This window comes from Hoplias malabaricus, chromosome 12, assembly GCF_029633855.1.
Source record: "Hoplias malabaricus isolate fHopMal1 chromosome 12, fHopMal1.hap1, whole genome shotgun sequence".
Classification (NCBI taxonomy): domain Eukaryota; kingdom Metazoa; phylum Chordata; class Actinopteri; order Characiformes; family Erythrinidae; genus Hoplias; species Hoplias malabaricus.
Genome location: NC_089811.1, coordinates 622,501 through 642,500, shown reverse-complemented (window position 1 = coordinate 642,500; position 20,000 = coordinate 622,501). Strand labels below are relative to the sequence as shown.

General features: G+C 44.9%; 1 protein-coding gene across 1 annotated transcript in view; it reads left to right on the top strand.

Annotated features, from left to right (window-relative positions):
• thsd7ba (thrombospondin, type I, domain containing 7Ba) overlaps positions 1-20,000 on the top strand; it is a 181,955-nt gene that overhangs the window by 69,861 nt on the left and 92,094 nt on the right. The window contains exons 9-13 of the mRNA XM_066686841.1: positions 949-1,140; positions 2,876-3,110; positions 12,611-12,726; positions 14,406-14,538; positions 14,726-14,829. Coding sequence (XP_066542938.1) covers positions 949-1,140; positions 2,876-3,110; positions 12,611-12,726; positions 14,406-14,538; positions 14,726-14,829 — 780 coding nt within the window. The remainder of the gene's footprint in view (positions 1-948; positions 1,141-2,875; positions 3,111-12,610; positions 12,727-14,405; positions 14,539-14,725; positions 14,830-20,000) is intronic.

Here is a 20,000-nt window from a genome sequence, read left to right as displayed (position 1 = left end):
AAATCTCACAAATATCTCAGTTCACAGTCAGAAGACGATGATTTTCTTTGATCAAAACACAGCTGAGGTTTATTGAAAGTGTTGAGAAAATGGGAATAAAACCCTTTTTGCTGTGACACAAATTTCAGGACCCCCTTAACTCTATTAATGAAATGGCTCTGAGGGGGAACATCGGAAGTCTGCTCTCATAGCTCTACAGCAGCAGTGAGGGTTGTGTAGATCAGTGCACGGAAACTGAGGGCTGTGACACAGAGAAACCCCCAGGAAGAGCCGCAAGCATGACACAGATAATTCAGTGGGCAATCGGAGTGATTCCGGTGCAGGAACAGCGCGGGAGACGATCCGTATAGTAGATCAATCAATAAACATCTACGGCCAATCAGACACAAGATGCCGATTTAGAAACCACCAGCTAACTCCTCCCATAACATCCTGTAAAGCCAATCAGACACAAGCCACAAGCTCCCAGTTTATGAACTGCCCATAGACTCCTCCCATAACATCCTGTAAAGCCAATCAGACAGAAGCTCTCATTTCAGGGAACTGCCCACTGACTCCTTCTCTGACATAAAGAGGTTAAACTATAACCGATACAGATTGATCCACACAAACCCTTCTGTGTTAATGAAGTACAGAGTGCATGCAGCAGCGCCCCCTACAGTTTAGTTCCAGTGTGAGTTATGTCTCTCACTGCTGGAGAAATGGGTGGAGACAGTGGCATTAGTGAAGAATGCTGATTGGTTGAGGGTTCTGTGCTGATATTGTGTGTCATAGCATCATTCTTCACTAACCACCACTGCTCTGGGACGATTGCACACTGTATTTCAGGGCTTTACTCTTACGCACCCCCCCCCCCCCCCCTTTTTTTTTCTTTTCATTAACACCACCATCAAAATTATTTTCTGCAACTTGGTGATTAAAGTTTCAAATTCTACTTCTTTTAAACAGGTGACCCGGTGGGGACAGAGTATTGTGAGGAAGCCCCGCCCCCTGTGCAGGTGGCCTGTGAAGTGCCGTGTGCTGGAGACTGTGTCGTCAGCTCCTGGTCTGATTGGTCGACGTGCTCTCAGTCCTGCACCAATAAAAACGCAGAGGGAAGACAGAGCCGTGTACGCACCATCCTGGCCTTACCTGGGGAAGGTAACAAACACTCGTATCTCCACACACTCGCAGTGTACAAAGGAAGGAGAGGTGCGATCTCAGGAGGCAACCGTCCTCCCACCAGAGAGGGTATACGAGGCAGTAAAGACTGGTGCCCAGAAAGAGAACAGAGTGAAAACAGCTAAAAACCAGAGCGTTCTGAACAGGGCTGTTTACACAGGGGGAGAACACTGCTGTGGGGCTCGTGGGGTTTGGACCAAAGCGGGTCACAGATGCTTCATTAAGAAACAGAACTGTGTTCCACTGGAGACGAGGGGTGGGGTATGGATCCTTTACATAACTTATGTAACAGTTTCATAGAAGGGCTCCACCTACAACACGTTTCACACTCGTTTCAAACACAGCACACATTCACATTCACATACAAAACGATACTTCAGAGCTGAAATATGGAGATCTGTCCCAGCCTCTCTTTCTGCACACACTCCACCGAGCCTCATTAGTCACACAGTTCCTCATTAATATGCGCACAATCTGTGCTGGATTCATTACGGTGCATTGTGGGCCACTTAGAGTCGCTCAGCAGCTGAATGTCAATACAGTGCCACGGGCGTCAAGGGCAGGAGGCGTCCCAATACTTTTAAACTCTAGAGTGTAGGGGTTTAACTGGCACACCGCAGATTTAACAAGGTCCACAACGATCAGCACATACACGTGAAACAGAGCACGCCAAGTATTCATAACGTTCACTTTATGATTGTTATGATTAGTGATGTTTCATAGTTATTTTACAAGCACTAGTGAGCTCCCGTCCACTGGAGGCGCTATTCCGTTAAACCCACACAATTCTTCACACACAAGAGATTGACAAGGAGAGTGAAGGAATAGCACTGTCTCCTCCCTAAATATCCACAGCTGAGTGTGGTGCCCTTGAGCAAGACGCCTAACCTGCAACTGCTCCCCAAGCACAGAGGTGTCTTCCCACAGCTCCAGGTGTGTGTGTGTGTGTGTGAGAGAGAGTGTTTTCACTGTCATGGATGACTTAAATGAGGAGATATTTTGTTGTATGATGTACAATGACAGTCTCATTTAAGTGTAATGTTACTGTTTTGATGCTGTTATATGTGTCTCAATTCTACCCTCAGAGCCCTAGATCACTTGAACACTGCACCCCTTTTGCTCACTGTGTGTCGGTGAGAGACGGCTCTGTGATAGGTGGCTTTGAGAAGAGGGTGCTGTGATTGGTTAAAGCTGTGTTTGATCACTCTGTGGACGTTTACTTTTCCTGAGAAGCCTGCTGGCTGATCTCTGGCCTAGATTTTTATTGTTGAGATATGACTTTTTTCAAGACTTGAATTTATGGATTTACATTTTTTTTAATCTCTTTTTGTTTATTTGAAAGTTTCAAATCTCAATATATTTCACCCACTAAAAACTTTGTTTATCAAATGCAACACAAATATAATTCGAATTTTAAATATACATTTTAATATTATTCAAATAAACAGAATTCAGATTAAAGTACATATGCCATTGATTTATCTCCATATAAAACCCATTGTCATTCTCCCATTTATATTTAGTACATGCTGTACGAATTCATGGAATGCATGAGTTCATGTTTGGATGCATCTCCACAGAGGACAGATAGGGGGCAGTAACACAGCCTCCTGAAGAAGAGTGTCATCTGTTAATAATAATCCATAAGACTCAGCACATTATTCAGGGTAAAATACATGTCTCCAGTTCATAACTCTCTCTCTCTCTCTCTCAGGAGGGAAGCCCTGCCCACTCGCCCGCTCTCTAGAGCAGTGGAGGGTGTGTAACGATCGCCCCTGTGCTGTGTTTTTCTGGGAAGTTTCTCCATGGGGTCAGTGTGTCGAGGACTTCGACTCTGTTATGAACAGCAGCAGTTCCCTATGGAACCGAACGTCCTCCTGCAGTGTGGGGGTGCAGACCCGGACAGTCACCTGTGTGAAGATGACCTCAGGACCGGTCATTCCTAAGAGGTAAACACTACCTAATGGCTTCCTGGCCCATGAGATAGAATACCTGGGGACAGGGAGCTGGTGTAGTTTAGAGAGGTGTAGTGGGCAGACTGTACAAAGATGTACCTGCCACTGATATTTATACTGACCAACCATATTTAAACCACCTGGGCTGCCCTCCCTGGTCCCATTACTGTCCTGGAAGACGCCCAACGTGGGGTTAGTGTGAAACCCATGGACAGTTCTCACTAGTGTTCAGCTGGGCTGTATGTCTGAACCCAAATGGCTGGGAGCCTGCTGGAATTACTTTTTCTGGTGGAAGAAACTATCAGTAGTGGTGACTGTTTATTCAGAAGTGCAGATGTAAACGATGATGACTAGAGTCCTGCTGTAAAACCAGGCCCCTGACTGGTATGAGTTCAGTGCTGGACAAAGAAGGTCCCTCTTGTTCAGGATGGATGGTCCTACGATGGTCAGGGGTTGGATCTTAGACAGTGTCTGGAGCTCTGAATCCACTGCTTTTAATGGAAGGATACACAGTGAGAACTCCAGAACGTTTGGGATCGTTTCAGGAGCTCATGTCTTGTAGTGTGTCTCTTACTGCACTCACACTAAATGTCACTCCACGTCTCGAAGGTTTCAGCAGTGGATCCAGTAGAGACAGCTCTGCTGATCTCCGCTGTGTTTCTGATACTCACCCACAGGCTGCTCTTTGCTGTTGACCTCCCACTGGTCCGGTCTCACCAGGCCCTCATCTGCAATGATAATAGCAAATGAATATAAATTCAAATAAACGTGCCTTAGAGCAGAATAAACTGCAACAGTGCAGGACTGACTGTGACATCTGACTGTGTTCACGTTGTCATAGCGACAGTGTTACTGAAACAAAGCCAGTGCTGCCTGTGGATGGGGACGATGTTGGTCCTGTTTGATCCTGTACAGTGTTTGGAACACACACTGATTTTCTTTTGTCCTTGAAGTCTGTGTTTCTGACTTCGGGAACAGTAGGATTAGTAACAGTAATAGGATTAAGATGAGTAGCAATAGAAGGAGGAGTATTTGTAGGTGTAGGAGGTGAAGAAGGAGGAGGAGGAAGAAAGGTAGTAGCTGTAGGAGGAGGAGGAGGAGGAGGAGGAGTGGGAGGTGTAGAAGGAGGAGGTGGAAGAGAGGTAGTAGCAGTAGGAGGTGTAGAAGGAGGAGGATGAAGAGAGGTAGTAGCAGTAGGAGGTGTAGAAGGAGGAGGAGAAAGAGAGGTAGTAGCAGTAGGAGGTGTAGAAGGAGGAGGAGGAAGAGAGTTAGTAGCTGTAGGAGGAGGAGGAGGAGGTGTAGGAGGAGTAGAAAGAGGAGGTGTAGGAGGTGTAGAAGGTGAAGTAGGAAGAGAGGTGGTAGCTGTAGAAGGAGGAGGTGTAGAAGGAGGAGTAGGAAGAGAGGTATTAGCTGTAGGAGGAGGTGGAGTAGGAAGAGAGGTAGTAGCTGGAGGAGGAGGTGCAGGACATGTAGAAGGAGGAGTAGGAAGAGAGGTAGTAGCTGGAGGAGGATGAGGAGGAGGAGGAGGAGAAGGAGGAGGTGTAGAAGGAGGAGTAGGAAGAGAGGTATTAGCTGTAGGAGGAGGTGGAGTAGGAAGAGAGGTAGTAGCTGGATGAGGAGGAGGTGCAGGACGTGTAGAAGGAGGAGTAGGAAGAGAGGTAGTAGCTGGAGGAGGATGAGGAGGAGGAGGAGGAGAAGGAGGAGGTGTAGAAGGAGGAGTAGGAAGAGAGGTAGTAGCTGGAGGAGGAGGAGGAGGAGGAGGTGTAGAATGAGGAGTAGGAAGAGAGGTAGTAGCTGTAGTAGCAGGAGGAGGAATAGTGGATGTAGGAGGTGTGTGTTGAACTCACGCAGACGTGGGTCAGTGTCGGGGCTGGTGTTAGAGTCATGGAGGTGAAGGTGCTCCACAGGTCGCTCTCAACAATAAACAGCATCAGTTACATTCATCACATTATTACTGTCTCTCTGTGAAAGGGTGATCTGTTCATTCATTCACTCACCAGTGCTGTCACGTTCGAGCCTGATTCTTCCCTCCCCTGTATTTGCAGCGACGTATTTCTCCACACACTAATTTCTTTCTCTTTTTTTTCTGGTTTCTGAAGATGACCCACATCCTGTCTCCACTGTGGTTAATCAGGTCATTGATAAACACACAGTGTGTTGCCAGTAAATCCTAGGGGAACGAGGGGAGATCAGTGTAAAAGCTTCTACACGAATCTGGCCGCTTCCCCGCTCTCAGATCAGGCTTTAAATTAACGCTGAATCATCCTGTTGGTCTCTGTGTGGTCAGATCTTGTCCAGCAGGCGGGAATATGTTTAATTGAATAACGTTTGGCTGATGTACAGCAGCGTGTCTCTGTTTCTCAGCGCGCTGTGTGTGTTCCTTCACTCTGAGAAATAATCCGTTATGTTGTATCTCCGGTTTCCCGAGCTCTGAGCTGGACTGTGTCTCAGAGGAAGGGATAATCTGCACCACAGATATAAGATATAAACCCTGCCAGGGCGGAGGAGGAAATCCCTCTGGATATTAACCACACTAAACCCCCTGTTCATTAGGGAGAGAATGGACGCGTGACATTTTTCCCAGGATTCCTCGGCTTTGTCTGACTGGGCTTTGGTTTAAACGGCTGTCCAAGGTTTTATAGCTTTGCTTTGATGGCGCCGTTGTGTTTACACCTGCAGATATGCAGCTCCAGACGTAAAACCCAGCAGAGCACAGAGAGTCTACCGCACTCACTCAATAATATGTTTATTACAAATAATAATCCACTTTAATGACTCTCCAGCTCCTCCCTGAACAGCCGCGGGATCTGCACCTGCATCCCACGCTCCTCCTGAGAGGAACCGTGCTCCTCTTTACAGCAGTAAGTGTCTCTGCTCTTCTGAGGAGGACTCACACTAGACACTGGAACACTGCTGTGAGGATTTGATGGCGCTTTATCGAGGTGGGGTGCTGATGTTAGACGATGAGTTCCCGAAACCAATGCTTCAACACTCCAGAGATCATGGTTCCACTGCTCTACAGCCCAGTGTGAGGGGTTTATACTCATATTCTTACCCCCAACTGATGATAGGAGTGGTTGGTTCCCTTAGGCTCATGTGCAGCTACTCCAAAGCACCCCATTCTGTTACTCAAGGTCATTACCTGTGCACCGGAAAGTAGCTGGACTCACTTATCTTTTAGAGATGTCTACAAACCTCTGGACATAATGAGACACAACACACACTGCTGAAAGGGTTAACGTTGCTCTGATAGAATTGGGTCAGAACATGCACTGCTGATAGAACCAGGTCAGAACACGCACTGCTAATAGAACCGGGTCAGAACACACACTGAAGGCATTACTTTGACAGAGCCCACCACTTTATAACTTCTGTTATTCCCTAACTTCAGGGGGCTCCCCGCCACCCCACAACCACTCTCCAGGAACAGTTTCAGATCTTCAGGAACGCTCCAGATTCCTCAGATCTCCAACCTGATCCAGTGTCTTTGGGATGTGCTGGAAAAAGGAATCCAATCCGTGGAATCCCCACCTCCAGCTCAGAGCTTACAGAACTTAAAAGGATCTACAGCTAATGTCTTGGTGCCAGAGAGCACAGGATGCCTCCAGAGTTCTTGTCGAGTCCACGCTGGTCAGAGCTGGTCAGAGCCTGTGGGGGATCTACAAATTGCTATTGGAAATGCTTTGATGGCTATGGAAGTGGCTTTAATGATGGTACTTCTACACTTTGAAGAGACACGGCTTTGTGAGACACAGTTACAGTGCTCTAGTGATATATAAACGATAGATTGGCTCTTTACTCTCCGAACCTCCCGGGTGTTTATGGCTGAGGATGGTCCTGTAAATCTAGTGAAGTGACCAGGCATCGTTTACTATAAAAAAAGATACAGATTTTACAAGCAACAGCCAGATGTGGAGAAGGGACTGGGCTCTCAGAGTTGTTTACACGACTGCTCAGAGGAAAGTAATGAGAGGAGCACAGCAGGAGGTCGTCCTCTGAAGGTCAACCACAGGGATGCTCTTGTGGAGATGTTTCTCGGGTGGATAAAACTGGCACTTGATGCTGATGTAGAAACTTCTGCAAAAATCTCACAGAAACAGACTTAGATTCAGATTTCTCGGACCGAGCTCAGGCAATGTTTTACGTTCTCCATTTCTGTTCTGTTTCTGAGTCTGTAAATGTAACATTAATAGTTTGAAAGGTGAAAAGTGGTTTTCCTGAAGAAAACACAGAACATTTATCCAGATTGTGGTAACTAGGGTGAATGTATTTTGCTCACTGGTTGCTATAGTATTTCAGGAGGTTACTGTGGTCTTTCAGGAGGCAGATATGTTGGTTTCTAGGCAGTTGCTATGATTTCCAAGGTTATTTTTATGGTGACTGTTATGGTGTCCTATGTGGTTGCAAGACAGTTGTTATTGTCCCCAAGGTGGTTGCTATGGCAATTGCTATGGTTTCCATCATCTTTTCTATGGCAACTGCTATATTATCCAAGGTGGTTGCTAAGGTCTTGTTAGGATGTTAGGGTATCCCTGGTGGTTGCTATGGTATTGCATGGCTGTGTCTATGGTATTTCAGGTGGTTACTATAGTGTTGTGATACTATTGTTGAATACTATGGTGACTGCTATTGTATATAAGGTGGTTGTTATTGTATTTCGGATGGTTACTATGGTGTTGCCAGGCTCCTTCACTGGTATCAGTTGTAGTTACTATGCTGGTTGCTCTGGCTAAGGACTTGCTATGTTAGCTACCGCTAAGGCAATCAAGGTTGTTCCTAAGCTGTTGCTTTGGTATCCCAGGTGCTTCTGTGACATACATTTCTAGGCTGCTTCTGTGACATACATTTTTATTTTAAGGTTTTTTTTTTTTTTTTTTTTTTTTTTTTTTTTTTTTTTTTTTGCTATGGTGGTGCTATGATATACATGATGGTTTCTCTGGCATCCCAGATGGTTGCTATGGTGTTGGTAGGCTGTCATTGTGATTGATATGGTGGTTGCTATGGTAACCAAAGAAGTTGCTAAGGATACCAGGTGAGGTTTCTTCCTCCCTAAAGGCAGGGGTAGACAACTCTAATCAAAGCTAAATGCTGAATCCAGTGGGTCATCCTGTGGTGGACAGAGGAGCGGTCACCACCCACACGTGTCGGATAGGTGCCGAGCAGCAGGTTCAGAGCTTGTTAAATCCCTCAGTGTATTTAACCCTGAGGTGCTCTCACCACAAGACCCTCACCTTCACACTCCCCCACCCCATCATCCACAGGAAACCCATGCAAATGAGAAGAGGCCTTGAATCCATCCTTGCATGTGAAATAACCCCCCCCCCCCTCTAACTACATCCCTCCCCCCAGCTAGACGCCTCCTGCTGGACCTGCAGCGCTGCTGAGGGTGAGATAAAACCCTTTATTGAATTGTGTAGAGCACATTTCAGTCCCGTGCATCAGGGAACGCCACCTATAAATAATGCAGCCGTTTGTCCATTTCAGGCTTAATATATTATTGACGGAGTCATGGAGTGATTTTATGAGCGGATGTAACTCACCCAGCCGGCTCTTTAGAGCCCGCCAGCTCATTTCCAGAGACGGTTTCCTGAGTAATTCCAGTCTTGATGCTGTTACTCATCCCGCTAAACACCCGAGCTCGGATCTGACAGACAAGCCTGGGTTAGAGGGGTTATAAACTCTGCAAATGGCTGCTGCAAAAGTGAAGTGACTGTATGCTAATGCCCACCAATCTGCCACAAGATTAAAACCACTGACACATGAAGTGATGACACTGCTGATCAACAGGGGGCGCTGTAACCAGATAATGATTGTTACTAAGGTCACCTGGCTGTAGTTTTAGTCCTCATTTAGACGTTAAAAGGAAATCAATTTAAGTATGGATTCCTGACCTATTCATCCACGTCACATCTGTAAACAGAGCTCTGTTCATCTGTGTCACTCAGTAGAGGAGCTCAGGCCACGTCCCAAAGGAGCACAGTTCTCCATACATAGTGCACATCACAGATAAGAAACTAATAATAAGAACAGTAATAATACACTAATTCCACATGGAAACATGACTCGTTCAACACACGACTACCATTGATTTATGACCTACACTGTGCTCTATGGAGGGTGTAGGGAGATGTGTGGGATTCAGCATCGGTTTCACTGTTGTGTGGAAACCTCTCTCACTCATCACTCCCACTTTCAGACGAGGAGAACTACACTTTATTAAATTTTAAGCTAAACCAGAGGTGACAGTGGCAATAAAACACCATCCTCCAGGAATCTGTTCCACTCTCAGAGCGCAGGGAGTCGCCTCGGCTACAAAACCCTCCCAGAAGAGAGCGGAGAGTGTTCCAGCAGAGAGTCTCTAACTTTTTAAATGACAGGGTGAGGGTGAACAAAGACGGGGAGTTGACAGTGTGTTTGAGGAGAGCTGCGTGTGTGTGTGTGTGTGTGTGTGTGTGTGTGTAAACTGTCAGTTTTCTCTATAACAGTGATACACACGTCCAAGGGCTTTTCTATTTATAAATATATACAGTATTCATATCTATAGGATCCCTGAAGGCCCCCTGGCTTCTCTGTGTGTATTCCTCAACAGCTTCATACGCCTCAGGCAGCTTCTCTCTCTCTCTCTCTCTCTCTCCCTCTCCTGCCTCCCTAAGGAGACACACACACACACACAGAGCTGCAGGTCCTCACGTTTTCAGCAGGACAAGAGCAGTGGAGAACGTATCACACTCACTGCTGCTGTTAGATAAGCTTCTAATAAATGCTGTTCTCTGATGCTATTCTTCTCCTCTCCACACACACACACACACACACACACACACACTTCTCCTGTTATCTGCTGAGGCCGCTCCCACAGAGCCGTGCTGAGAGAGCTCAGAGATCCCTCTCCATTTCTCTGTTCTCCTGATGTTTATCAGTGTTTCTCTTTATTCCTCCTCCTCCACTTCATCCCCTCATCTACTGACCTTCTCTCTCTCTCTCTCTCTCTCTCTCTCTCTCTCTCTCTCTATGTCTCTGTCTTTCTGTGTGTGTGTGTGTGTGTGTGTGGTTGAGGGAGATGATGGTAAGAACACACTGGGAGAGAAAGTGTTTGAATGTGAGTTCCTTTTTCTCAAAGACAAATGAAGACACACACACACACACACACACACACACACACACACACACACACACAAACACACACACACACACAAACACACGCCACTAACCTCAACATGCTTGGAGGAGAACACTAACCTCTGATTCTGTCATGCTACTTGGGTTTTGGTTCCTCTCAGAGGTTCTTTTCAGGGTCTTTTCTCTCAGTAAATTTATTTGGTGCAGGTTCTAGCCGTTGTTCTGAGTTCTGAGAGGGTTCTTTACTCGAGACTAGAACCCAGAAGTCAATAAATGTTACAGGATCAGAACCGAGCCGCACTGAGAGTGAGCAGATGGAACACGTCAAAAAAGTCTGTGTATCTGGAGTCCTGCCTCAGTTTTCTGCTGGAAGGTGGAGGTGGTGTTATGATCTGTGATTGGTTTGTGTGTGAGTGTGTGTGTGTGTGTGTGTGTGTGTGTGTGTGTGTGTGTGTGTGTGTGTGTGTGTGTGTGTGATGTTCAGCTCTAAACCTGGATGATGATGTAACAGAGAGGAGTTATTGGTGAACTCCGATACTCACTGTGGCAGCTCGCCTGGTCTCTCTCTCTCTCTCTCTCTCTCTCTCTCTCTCTCTCTCTGTCTCTGTGTGTGTGTGTGTGTGTGTGTGTGTGTGTGTGTGTGTGTGTGTTAGCGAGATCTGCTGGAAGAGCTGCTGGGGACCCTCTCTGTGAGCAGTGTCTAATCACACACTCACACAGTGCTGGAGACAGAAGGACATTCTGAAGATGGCGGCCTTAATCAGGAGTGTGTTCCTCTTCATTGCTCTTCTTGCGGGAGCCTGGGGGGGTGTTCACATTGCTGTGAGGATTTGATGGCTGCTACATGAGCATTAGTGAGGCCAGGTGCTGATGTTGGACCATAAGTTAGACCAGGAGATTGTACACACCCTGCTAGTGTAATCTCTGTGTGTTTAAGGTCAGCGTGCTCAGTGGGGTGTGGAGACCCCCAGTGCTGGGCTGTGGAACTGTGGAACTGTGGAACTGTGTTTTCTGGGCTGATGGAGTGCTGTTCAATACCAGCTGTTCCTCTGATGGTTCCCCACCTCCTTTCCACCAGTCCTGATGGGAAGCAGTGGCACATCACGAGCCGGGGGGCGCTGTGGGGGCTGGGTTCCAACATGGCTAAGTCCAGAGCCAGAGATAAATGTAGAGAGTCAGGGCAGAGTTTATCCACTGCTTGACAGCGCGGTCAGATCAGACTGAGGTATGATACACATGGAAACGATGCAGAGTTCGGAGTTGTCCTGAGGAGCTCGTGAACCATCAGCCTCTGAGCTCTTTCTGGAGCTTCTTTATCTCTCCACTCGTGCATTAACTTTCAGTGGAAACGTCAGTGGAAACATTCCAAATGGTTCCAGATTTGTTTTGCGAATGAGAATTGTTGTGGCTGCTCATTGGTGGAAATCACTTTTTGTTGTGAGTCTTGATTCCTCTCAATGGTTCTTTTAAGTCAGGGTTCCTCTTAGTACTTCATCTGAGTCCTGGTTCCTGTGAGTGGTTCATTTGACACGATTCCTCTCAGTGGTTCCCCCGAATGTCGGTTCCCCTCAGGCCTGGCATGGCGCCGGTGCTGGTGCCAAAATCTTCAGTGGTTCTGCGTTTTCCACAGGTTCTCATCCAGAAAACTTGGTGATGTTCTGGCTCCAAAATTTTGCTGGTTTTATGAACCTTTGACCTGAACAGTGAACGGGCGTGGTCCTAGCGTCCCCTCATAACGTTGTTTACCCAGCACCATACCGATGGTTACAACTAAACGTACGATAAGCAACAGCAGATCCAACAGAAACAAACACATTTCTGTGATGAGGTCCTGATGAGAAATACAGGATCAACCCAAATGCTCCCAATGCGCTGACGTACAGGAGGAGAGGCTTAAAGTCACCACCTGCAGAACTCCAGAGCAAAGAGATGTCGTAATGGTGATAGCAGCTAGCGATTTTTGAGACATTTTTGGTTTTATGCTGATGATCCACTTCCCATTAGTAAAACTGGCCTGGATTTGGGTTGCCAGGTGCTCGTTAAATCACCTTACAAAGTGCTTACATTTAAATAAAGTGGTGTTTGGCTCTGACCACCGCTGCTCACTGCTGCTCCTCAGATCCAGCTCCAGGAGAAATCACAACAGCAACAACAGCCCCACCCTCCAAGGACTCACCAGTGGCAGCTGGTGAAAAAATATTCTGGGGAGGGGGGGCTGCAGGTAAAACTCTTTAACACTCAGCAAACAAACATATGTTAGCAGAAACACTAAGCTAGCCATATATTGCTGGATCATATATATACCAAGAAGACTGTGTGTGTGTGTGTGTGTGTGTGGACCCCTGGACTGACTCGCCCTCTGTTCCTGTGCCCTGCAGGTGTCCGGAGTCCGCTCGGCCGGACTCGGCTCGTCCCTGCGTGCTGCCGTGTAGACGAGACTGTGTGGTGACTCCGTTCAGTGAGTGGACGCCCTGTCCCTCCTCCTGTCTCCCAGGTAACACCACACTGTCCTCACACACCTCACTGGACTGTGGCAGTTCTGCTGGTGATGAAATGTATGTGAGAAATGAAATCTAAATTAAAGGGCCTCAGACCCCGCCCCTCCACCCTTGCCGTGTCCCAGAAGTGTTGGTCTTTGAGCTGCGCCCTCTAGTGGACGTGTTTAACACACACAGCGATGGACAGGCTGCAGGGGAGTGTCTGTGACGCTCGGTTCCGTACCTGAGTGTGGTGTGTGTTATAATTGATTTAGAAAGTGTGTGGTGTGTAACTGAAGGACAGTAAGTGTCTCTCCAGACGTCCCCTGGCGCTGTGTGTGCTCTGTAACACTCTACTGCTGTTACACAGCTCAGGAGGACTCAGTGCTGAAGTGTAAACACTGTGAGTGAGAGGAGACCCCCAGAGCCCCCTCCTCTCTTCTCTCTGACGGACGGAGAGATTACACTCTGTGTGTTATTTAAAAAATGGAAATGTGATGCGTCTGTGGAGACGTTGCTGTGTGAGTAATGAATGTGACACGGTGTCGGAGATTAGAGCAGTGTGTGTGTCTGTGTCTGTGTGTGTGTGTGTGTGTGTGTGTGTGTGTGTGTGTGTGTGTGTGTGTGTGTGAAAGGAATAGTCCAGAATAATCACAAAGGCATTAGCTGCTGCTCTGTCACTCCATTCCTCACCCTGTCACATACTCACTCACTCCATCAGATACTCACTCACTCACTCAATCACACACACACACACACACACACACACACACACACACATTCAGTCACATATACACTCATCCTGTCAAAAACATACTCACTCCGTCACTCACTCAGATACAGACTTACCCTGTCACATACTCACTCACTCACTCACTCACTCACTCAGTCACATACTCACTCACTCACTCACTCACTCAGTCACATACTCACTCACTCCATCAGATATTCACTCACTCAAAGAAACACATACACACTCACTCATTCACTCACCCTGTCACAAACATACTCACTCAATCACACACTCCGTTAGATACTTACTGACTCAGTCACTCACACACACACACACACACACACACACACACACACACATACACACACACACACTCACACATACACACACACACACACACACACATTCACTCACTCACTCACCCACTCACTCATGTCACATATACACTCACCCTGTCAAAAACATACTCACTCATTCAGATACAGACTCACCCTGTCACATACTCATTCACATTCATCCAGTCACCCACTCACTTACTCACTCACTCACTCACTCACATACATACTCTGTCACTCACTCACTCACCCACTCAGTCACATACTCAATCACTCACTCAGTCTGCAGTCTGACAGTCACTCACTCACTCACATACATACTCTGTCACTCACTCACTCACTCACTCACTCACTCACTCACTCACTCACCTACTCACTCACTCACTCACTCACTGGGATGAAAATGCAGTTGTGCTCCTTGTCTCCTCTGAGTTAAAGGTTATAGAAACTGACCAACGTGGCTGTGTTTTGATGGTGAAACTGACTGACTGCACTTTTAATGTTGTTTAAAGTTGTTGGAGTTCAGCTGATGATGCAGTGACTCTGCCGTTTCATTCAGGATTAATAAAGCTTCTGAATGAATGAATATCTGTGACTGTCTGCCTTGTGCTCTCCGTGTGTCCCTCAGTGAATGCCACAGTCCCGACTCAGTGGAGATATCGCACCATTGTCCAGCGAGAGGACGGCGAGGGGCAGGAGTGTCCCGACACACTCTTCGAGGAGAGAGAGTGTGACCCTCCACCGCTCTGTCCTACATACAGGTCTCTCTCTCTCTCTCTCTCTCTCTCTCTCCCTCTCTCCCCCTCTCTCTCTCTCTCTCTCTCTCTCTCTCTCTCTCTCTCTCTCTCTCTCTCTCTCTTTCTCTCTTTCTCACACACACACACACACACACACCTCTCAGTGTAAAGGCGTCCCCAGTGTCCTGAGCTGTGACGGTTTGTGTCTCAGGTGGAGGACACAGCGGTGGCAGCAGTGTGCGCTGGTCCCAGAGTCTGTGCGACAGGGAGCGGCCGGAGCAGGAGAGTCCTGTGGGAGGGGCCTGGAGACTCGAGGTGAGGAATACACCCACAACACACTCTCGACCTACACACACCGGACACTTTATTGGAAACCCCTGAACTGATGGATGATGGGAAAACATTGTCTACTGAGCATGTGTCATTAGGAGGTCACACGTTCAGACCCCGGTGAGACACAGCCCTGAGTAATAGGAGTCAAAGAGAATATCATTTATCTCTCTCTGTCTCCCTCTCTTCACCTACCCCCCCCCCCTCTCTCCATCTCTCCCCCCTTTCTCTCTGTCTCTCTCATTTTATCACTTTGTGGGATGGAATACCCTTCTTTGTGTGTGTGCGTGTGTGTGTGTGTGTGTGTGGACTGTGTGTGTGTGTGTGTGTGCTTGTGTGTGTATGTGTGTGTGTGTATGTGTGTGCGAGTGTGTGTGTGTGTGTGTGTGTGTATGGAGTGTGTGTGTGTGTGTGTATGTGTGTGCGAGTGTGTGTGTGTGTGTGTGTGTGTGTGTGTGTGTGTGTGGACTGTGTGTGTGTGTGTGTGTGTGTGTGTGTGTGGACTGTGTGTGTGTGTGTGTGTGCTTGTGTGTGTATGTGTGTGTGTGTGTATGTGTGTGCGAGTGTGTGTGTGTGTGTGTGTGTGTGTGTGTGTGTGTGTATGGAGTGTGTGTGTGTGTGTGTGTGTGTGTGTGTGTGTGTGTGGAGTGTGTGTGCAAGAGAGATTTATTTTCCTATTAAGGGAAAAGCAATATTTCTGATGAAGCCCACTCAGAGAAATGTGAATGCCCACCCAGGAGGACCCCCTAGTGACCTCTCCACAGTAATCCCCAGTGAGTCTGATGACAGAGCCGTGTCACTTCACAGGAGCACGTCTGTGTCGATGGGGACACGCTCTGAATGTCTCTGTTCTGAGCAGAGGCGCCGTCCCTGTCCTTGAGGACGAAGGACACTGGGCTCAGCTTTGAGCAAATAGAAACGGCGCAGGATTAATGAGCTATTTCTGAGCGGAAAAAAGACGTTTAAAGGTACAGTGTGGGGGAATTACATTTCTGTCGGTTCTGCAGTTCCTCCAACACTTCCGACTGAGTTATTACCTTCAGGTTGAAACGACCAAACTGGGTACATTTAATATATTGTCAAAATGTGGCATCAAATCGTGTATATTTCCTTATTTTAAATATTTGTTCTGGTTTACACCCCCTGTCCTTTATTTTGGTTTTAGGTTTATGTCTGATTCTGTCTCTGTTTTGGTTTAGTTTTATGTCTGATTCTGTCTCTGTTTTGGTTTTAGTTTTATGTCTGATTCTCTCTCTGTTTTGGTTTAGTTTTATGTCCGATTCTGTCTCTGTTTTGGTTTTAGTTTTATGTCCGATTCTGTCTTTGTTTTGGTTTAGTTTTATGTCCGATTCTGTCTCTGTTTTGATTTAGTTTTATGTCCGATTCTGTCTCTGTTTTGGTTTTAGTTTTATGTCTGATTCTCTCTCTGTTTTGGTTTAGTTTTATGTCCGATTCTGTCTCTGTTTTAGTTTTGGTTTTATGTCTGATTCTGTCTCTGTTTTGGTTTTAGTTTTGGTTTTATGTCTGATTCTGTCTCTGTTTTGGTTTTAGTTTTATGTCTGATTCTGTCTCTGTGTTGGTTTCGTTTTATGTCCGATTCTGTCTCTGTTTTGGTTTTAGTTTTATGTCCGATTCTGTCTCTGTTTGGTTTAGTTTTATGTCTGATTCTGTCTCTGTTTTGGTTTTAGTTTTATGTCTGATTCTGTCTCTGTGTTGGTTTCGTTTTATGTCCGATTCTGTCTCTGTTTTGGTTTTAGTTTTATGTCCGATTCTGTCTCTGTTTGGTTTAGTTCTATGTCTGATTCTATCTCTGTTTTGGTTTTAGTTTTATGTCCGATTCTGTCTCTGTTTTGGTTTTAGTTTTATGTCTGATTCTGTCTCTGTTTTGGTTTTAGTTTTATGTCTGATTCTGTCTCTGTTTTGGTTTAGTATTATGTCTGATTCTGTCTCTGTGTTGGTTTCGTTTTATGTCTGATTCTGTCTCTGTTTTGGTTTTAGTTTTATGTCCGATTCTGTCTCTGTTTTGGTTTTAGTTTTATGTCTGATTCTCTCTCTGTTTTGGTTTAGTTTTATGTCCGATTCTGTCTCTGTTTTAGTTTTGGTTTTATGTCTGATTCTGTCTCTGTTTTGGTTTTAGTTTTGGTTTTATGTCTGATTCTGTCTCTGTTTTGGTTTTAGTTTTATGTCTGATTCTGTCTCTGTGTTGGTTTCGTTTTATGTCCGATTCTGTCTCTGTTTTGGTTTTAGTTTTATATCCGATTCTGTCTCTGTTTGGTTTAGTTTTATGTCTGATTCTGTCTCTGTTTTGGTTTTAGTTTTATGTCTGATTCTGTGTCTGTGTTGGTTTCGTTTTATGTCCGATTCTGTCTCTGTTTTGGTTTTAGTTTTATGTCCGATTCTGTCTCTGTTTGGTTTAGTTCTATGTCCGATTCTATCTCTGTTTTGGTTTTAGTTTTATGTCCGATTCTGTCTCTGTTTTGGTTTTAGTTTTATGTCTGATTCTGTCTCTGTTTTGGTTTTAGTTTTATGTCTGATTCTGTCTCTGTTTTGGTTTAGTATTATGTCTGATTCTGTCTCTGTGTTGGTTTCGTTTTATGTCTGATTCTGTCTCTGTTTTGGTTTTAGTTTTATGTCTGATTCTGTCTCTGTTTTGGTTTAGTATTATGTCTGATTCTGTCTCTGTTTTGGTTTTAGTTTTATGTCTGATTCTGTCTCTGTGTTGGTTTAGTTTTATGTCTGATTCTGTCTCTGTTTTGGTTTTAGTTTTATGTCTGATTCTGTCTCTGTTTTGGTTTAGTTTTATGTCCGATTCTATCTCTGTTTTGGTTTTAGTTTTATGTCCGATTCTGTCTCTGTTTTGGTTTTAGTTTTATGTCTGATTCTCTCTCTGTTTTGGTTTAGTTTTATGTCCGATTCTGTCTCTGTTTTGGTTTTAGTTTTATGTCTGATTCTGTCTCTGTGTTGGTTTAGTTTTATGTCCGATTCTATCTCTGTTTTGGTTTTAGTTTTATGTCCGATTCTGTCTCTGTTTTGGTTTTAGTTTTATGTCTGATTCTGTCTCTGTTTTGGTTAAGTATTATGTCTGATTCTGTTTCTGATTTGGCTTTAGTTTTATGTCTGTTTCTGTCTCAGTTTTGGTTTAGTTTTATGTCCGATTCTGTCTCTGTTTAGTTTTATGTCCGATTCTGTCTCTGCTTTGGTTTTAGTTTTATGTCCGATTCTGTCTCTGTTTTGGTTTTAGTTTTAAGTCTGATTCTGTCTCTGTTTAGTTTTATGTCTGATTCTGTCTCTGCTTTGGTTTTAGTTTTATGTCCGATTCTGTCTCTGTTTTGGTTTTAGTTTTAAGTCTGATTCTGTCTCTGTTTTGGTTTTAGTTTTATGTCCGATTCTGTCTCTGTTTTGGTTTTAGTTTTATGTCCGATTCTGTCTCTGTTTTGGTTTTAGTTTTATGTCCGATTCTGTCTCTGTTTTGGTTTAGTTTTATGTCCGATTCTATCTCTGTTTTGGTTTTAGTTTTATGTCTGATTATCTCTCTGTTTTGGTTTAGTTTTATGTCTGATTCTCTCTCTGTTTTGGTTTAGTTTTATGTCTGATTCTGTCTCTGTTTAGTTTTATGTCCGATCCTGTCTCTGTTTTGGTTTAGTTTCATGTCTGATTCTGTCTCTGTTTTGGTTTTAGTTTTATGTCCGATTCTGTCTCTGTTTTGGTTTAGTTTTATGTCCGATTCTGTCTGTTTTGGTTTTAGTTTTATATCCAATTCTGTCTCTGTTTTGGTCTTAGTTTTATGTCTGATTCTGTCTCTGTTTTGGTTTAGTTTTATGTCCCATTCTCTGTTTTGGTTTAGTTTTATGTCCGATTCTGTCTCTGTTTTGGTTTTAGTTTTATGTCTGATTCTGTCTCTGTTTTGATTTTAGTTTTATGTCTGATTCTGTCTCTGTTTTGGTTTTAGTTTTATGTCCGATTCTGTCTCTGTTTTGGTTTTAGTTTTATGTCCGATTCTGTCTCTGTTTTGGTTTTAGTTTTATGTCCGATTCTGTCTCTGTTTTGGTTTTAGTTTTATGTCCGATTCTATCTCTGTTTTGGTTTTAGTTTTATGTCTGATTATCTCTCTGTTTTGGTTTAGTTTTATGTCTGATTCTCTCTCTGTTTTGGTTTAGTTTTATGTCTGATTCTGTCTCTGTTTAGTTTTATGTCCGATTCTGTCTCTGTTTTGGTTTTAGTTTTATGTCTGATTCTGTCTCTGTTTTGGTTTTAGTTTTATGTCTGATTCTGTCTCTGTTTTGGTTTTAGTTTTTGTTTTGGTTTTAGTTTTATGTCTGATTCTGTCTCTGTTTTGGTTTTAGTTTTATGTCTGATTCTGTCTCTGTTTTGGTTTTAGTTTTTGTTTGGTTTTATTTTGCTGAACAATCATAGAAAACTGCTCAGCATCCTGGCCTCAGGTAACACTCGCACAAGCACAACACACACTAACACACCACCACCACGTCAGAGTCACTGCAGCGCTGAGAATGATCCACCACCACATCACACCTGCTCTGTGGGGGTTCTGAATCCTGAAGAACAGGGGGAAAGGGGGATAACGAAGGATGCAGAGCAACAGATGGACTACAGCCTGTAAGTGTAGAACTACAGAGTGCTCCTGTGTGGTCAGTGGAGCTGAGAGGGTGGACAGTGGGTGGACATACGAGGCAGGTGTTTATAATCTTGTCATCTCTCAGGGTATAATTATAAAAATAAGATGCAGTACATCTTATGGCAAGTATTTAAAGATACTGTGTTTAAAAATGTGTCTTCCCTCCTCTGAAGTGTGAGGAGATGATTATGTTTTGGGAAGAAGCAGCTGGACAGATGGTTGTTCCAGATGTTTTTAGTACTTGTTTGAATAAGTATGACCCTGTGTAGACCTCCGCTGCTGTGTTTGAGCGTGGAATGGAATAAAAAAATGAAGATGACATTTTTCCTCCGAGTCAAAGGTCAGGAGTCCAGCGAAGATCGGGTGCGTTCATTAAAATTAATGAGGCCATTCATTAGGAATAATAAGAGAGAGAGAGAGAATGTGTGTGTGTGTGTGTGTGTGTGTGTGTGTATGTGTGTGTGTGTGTGTGTTTGCGCGCCTCACTGTCTGAATCTGTGATGTTCTGCTGGTTATTATTAAA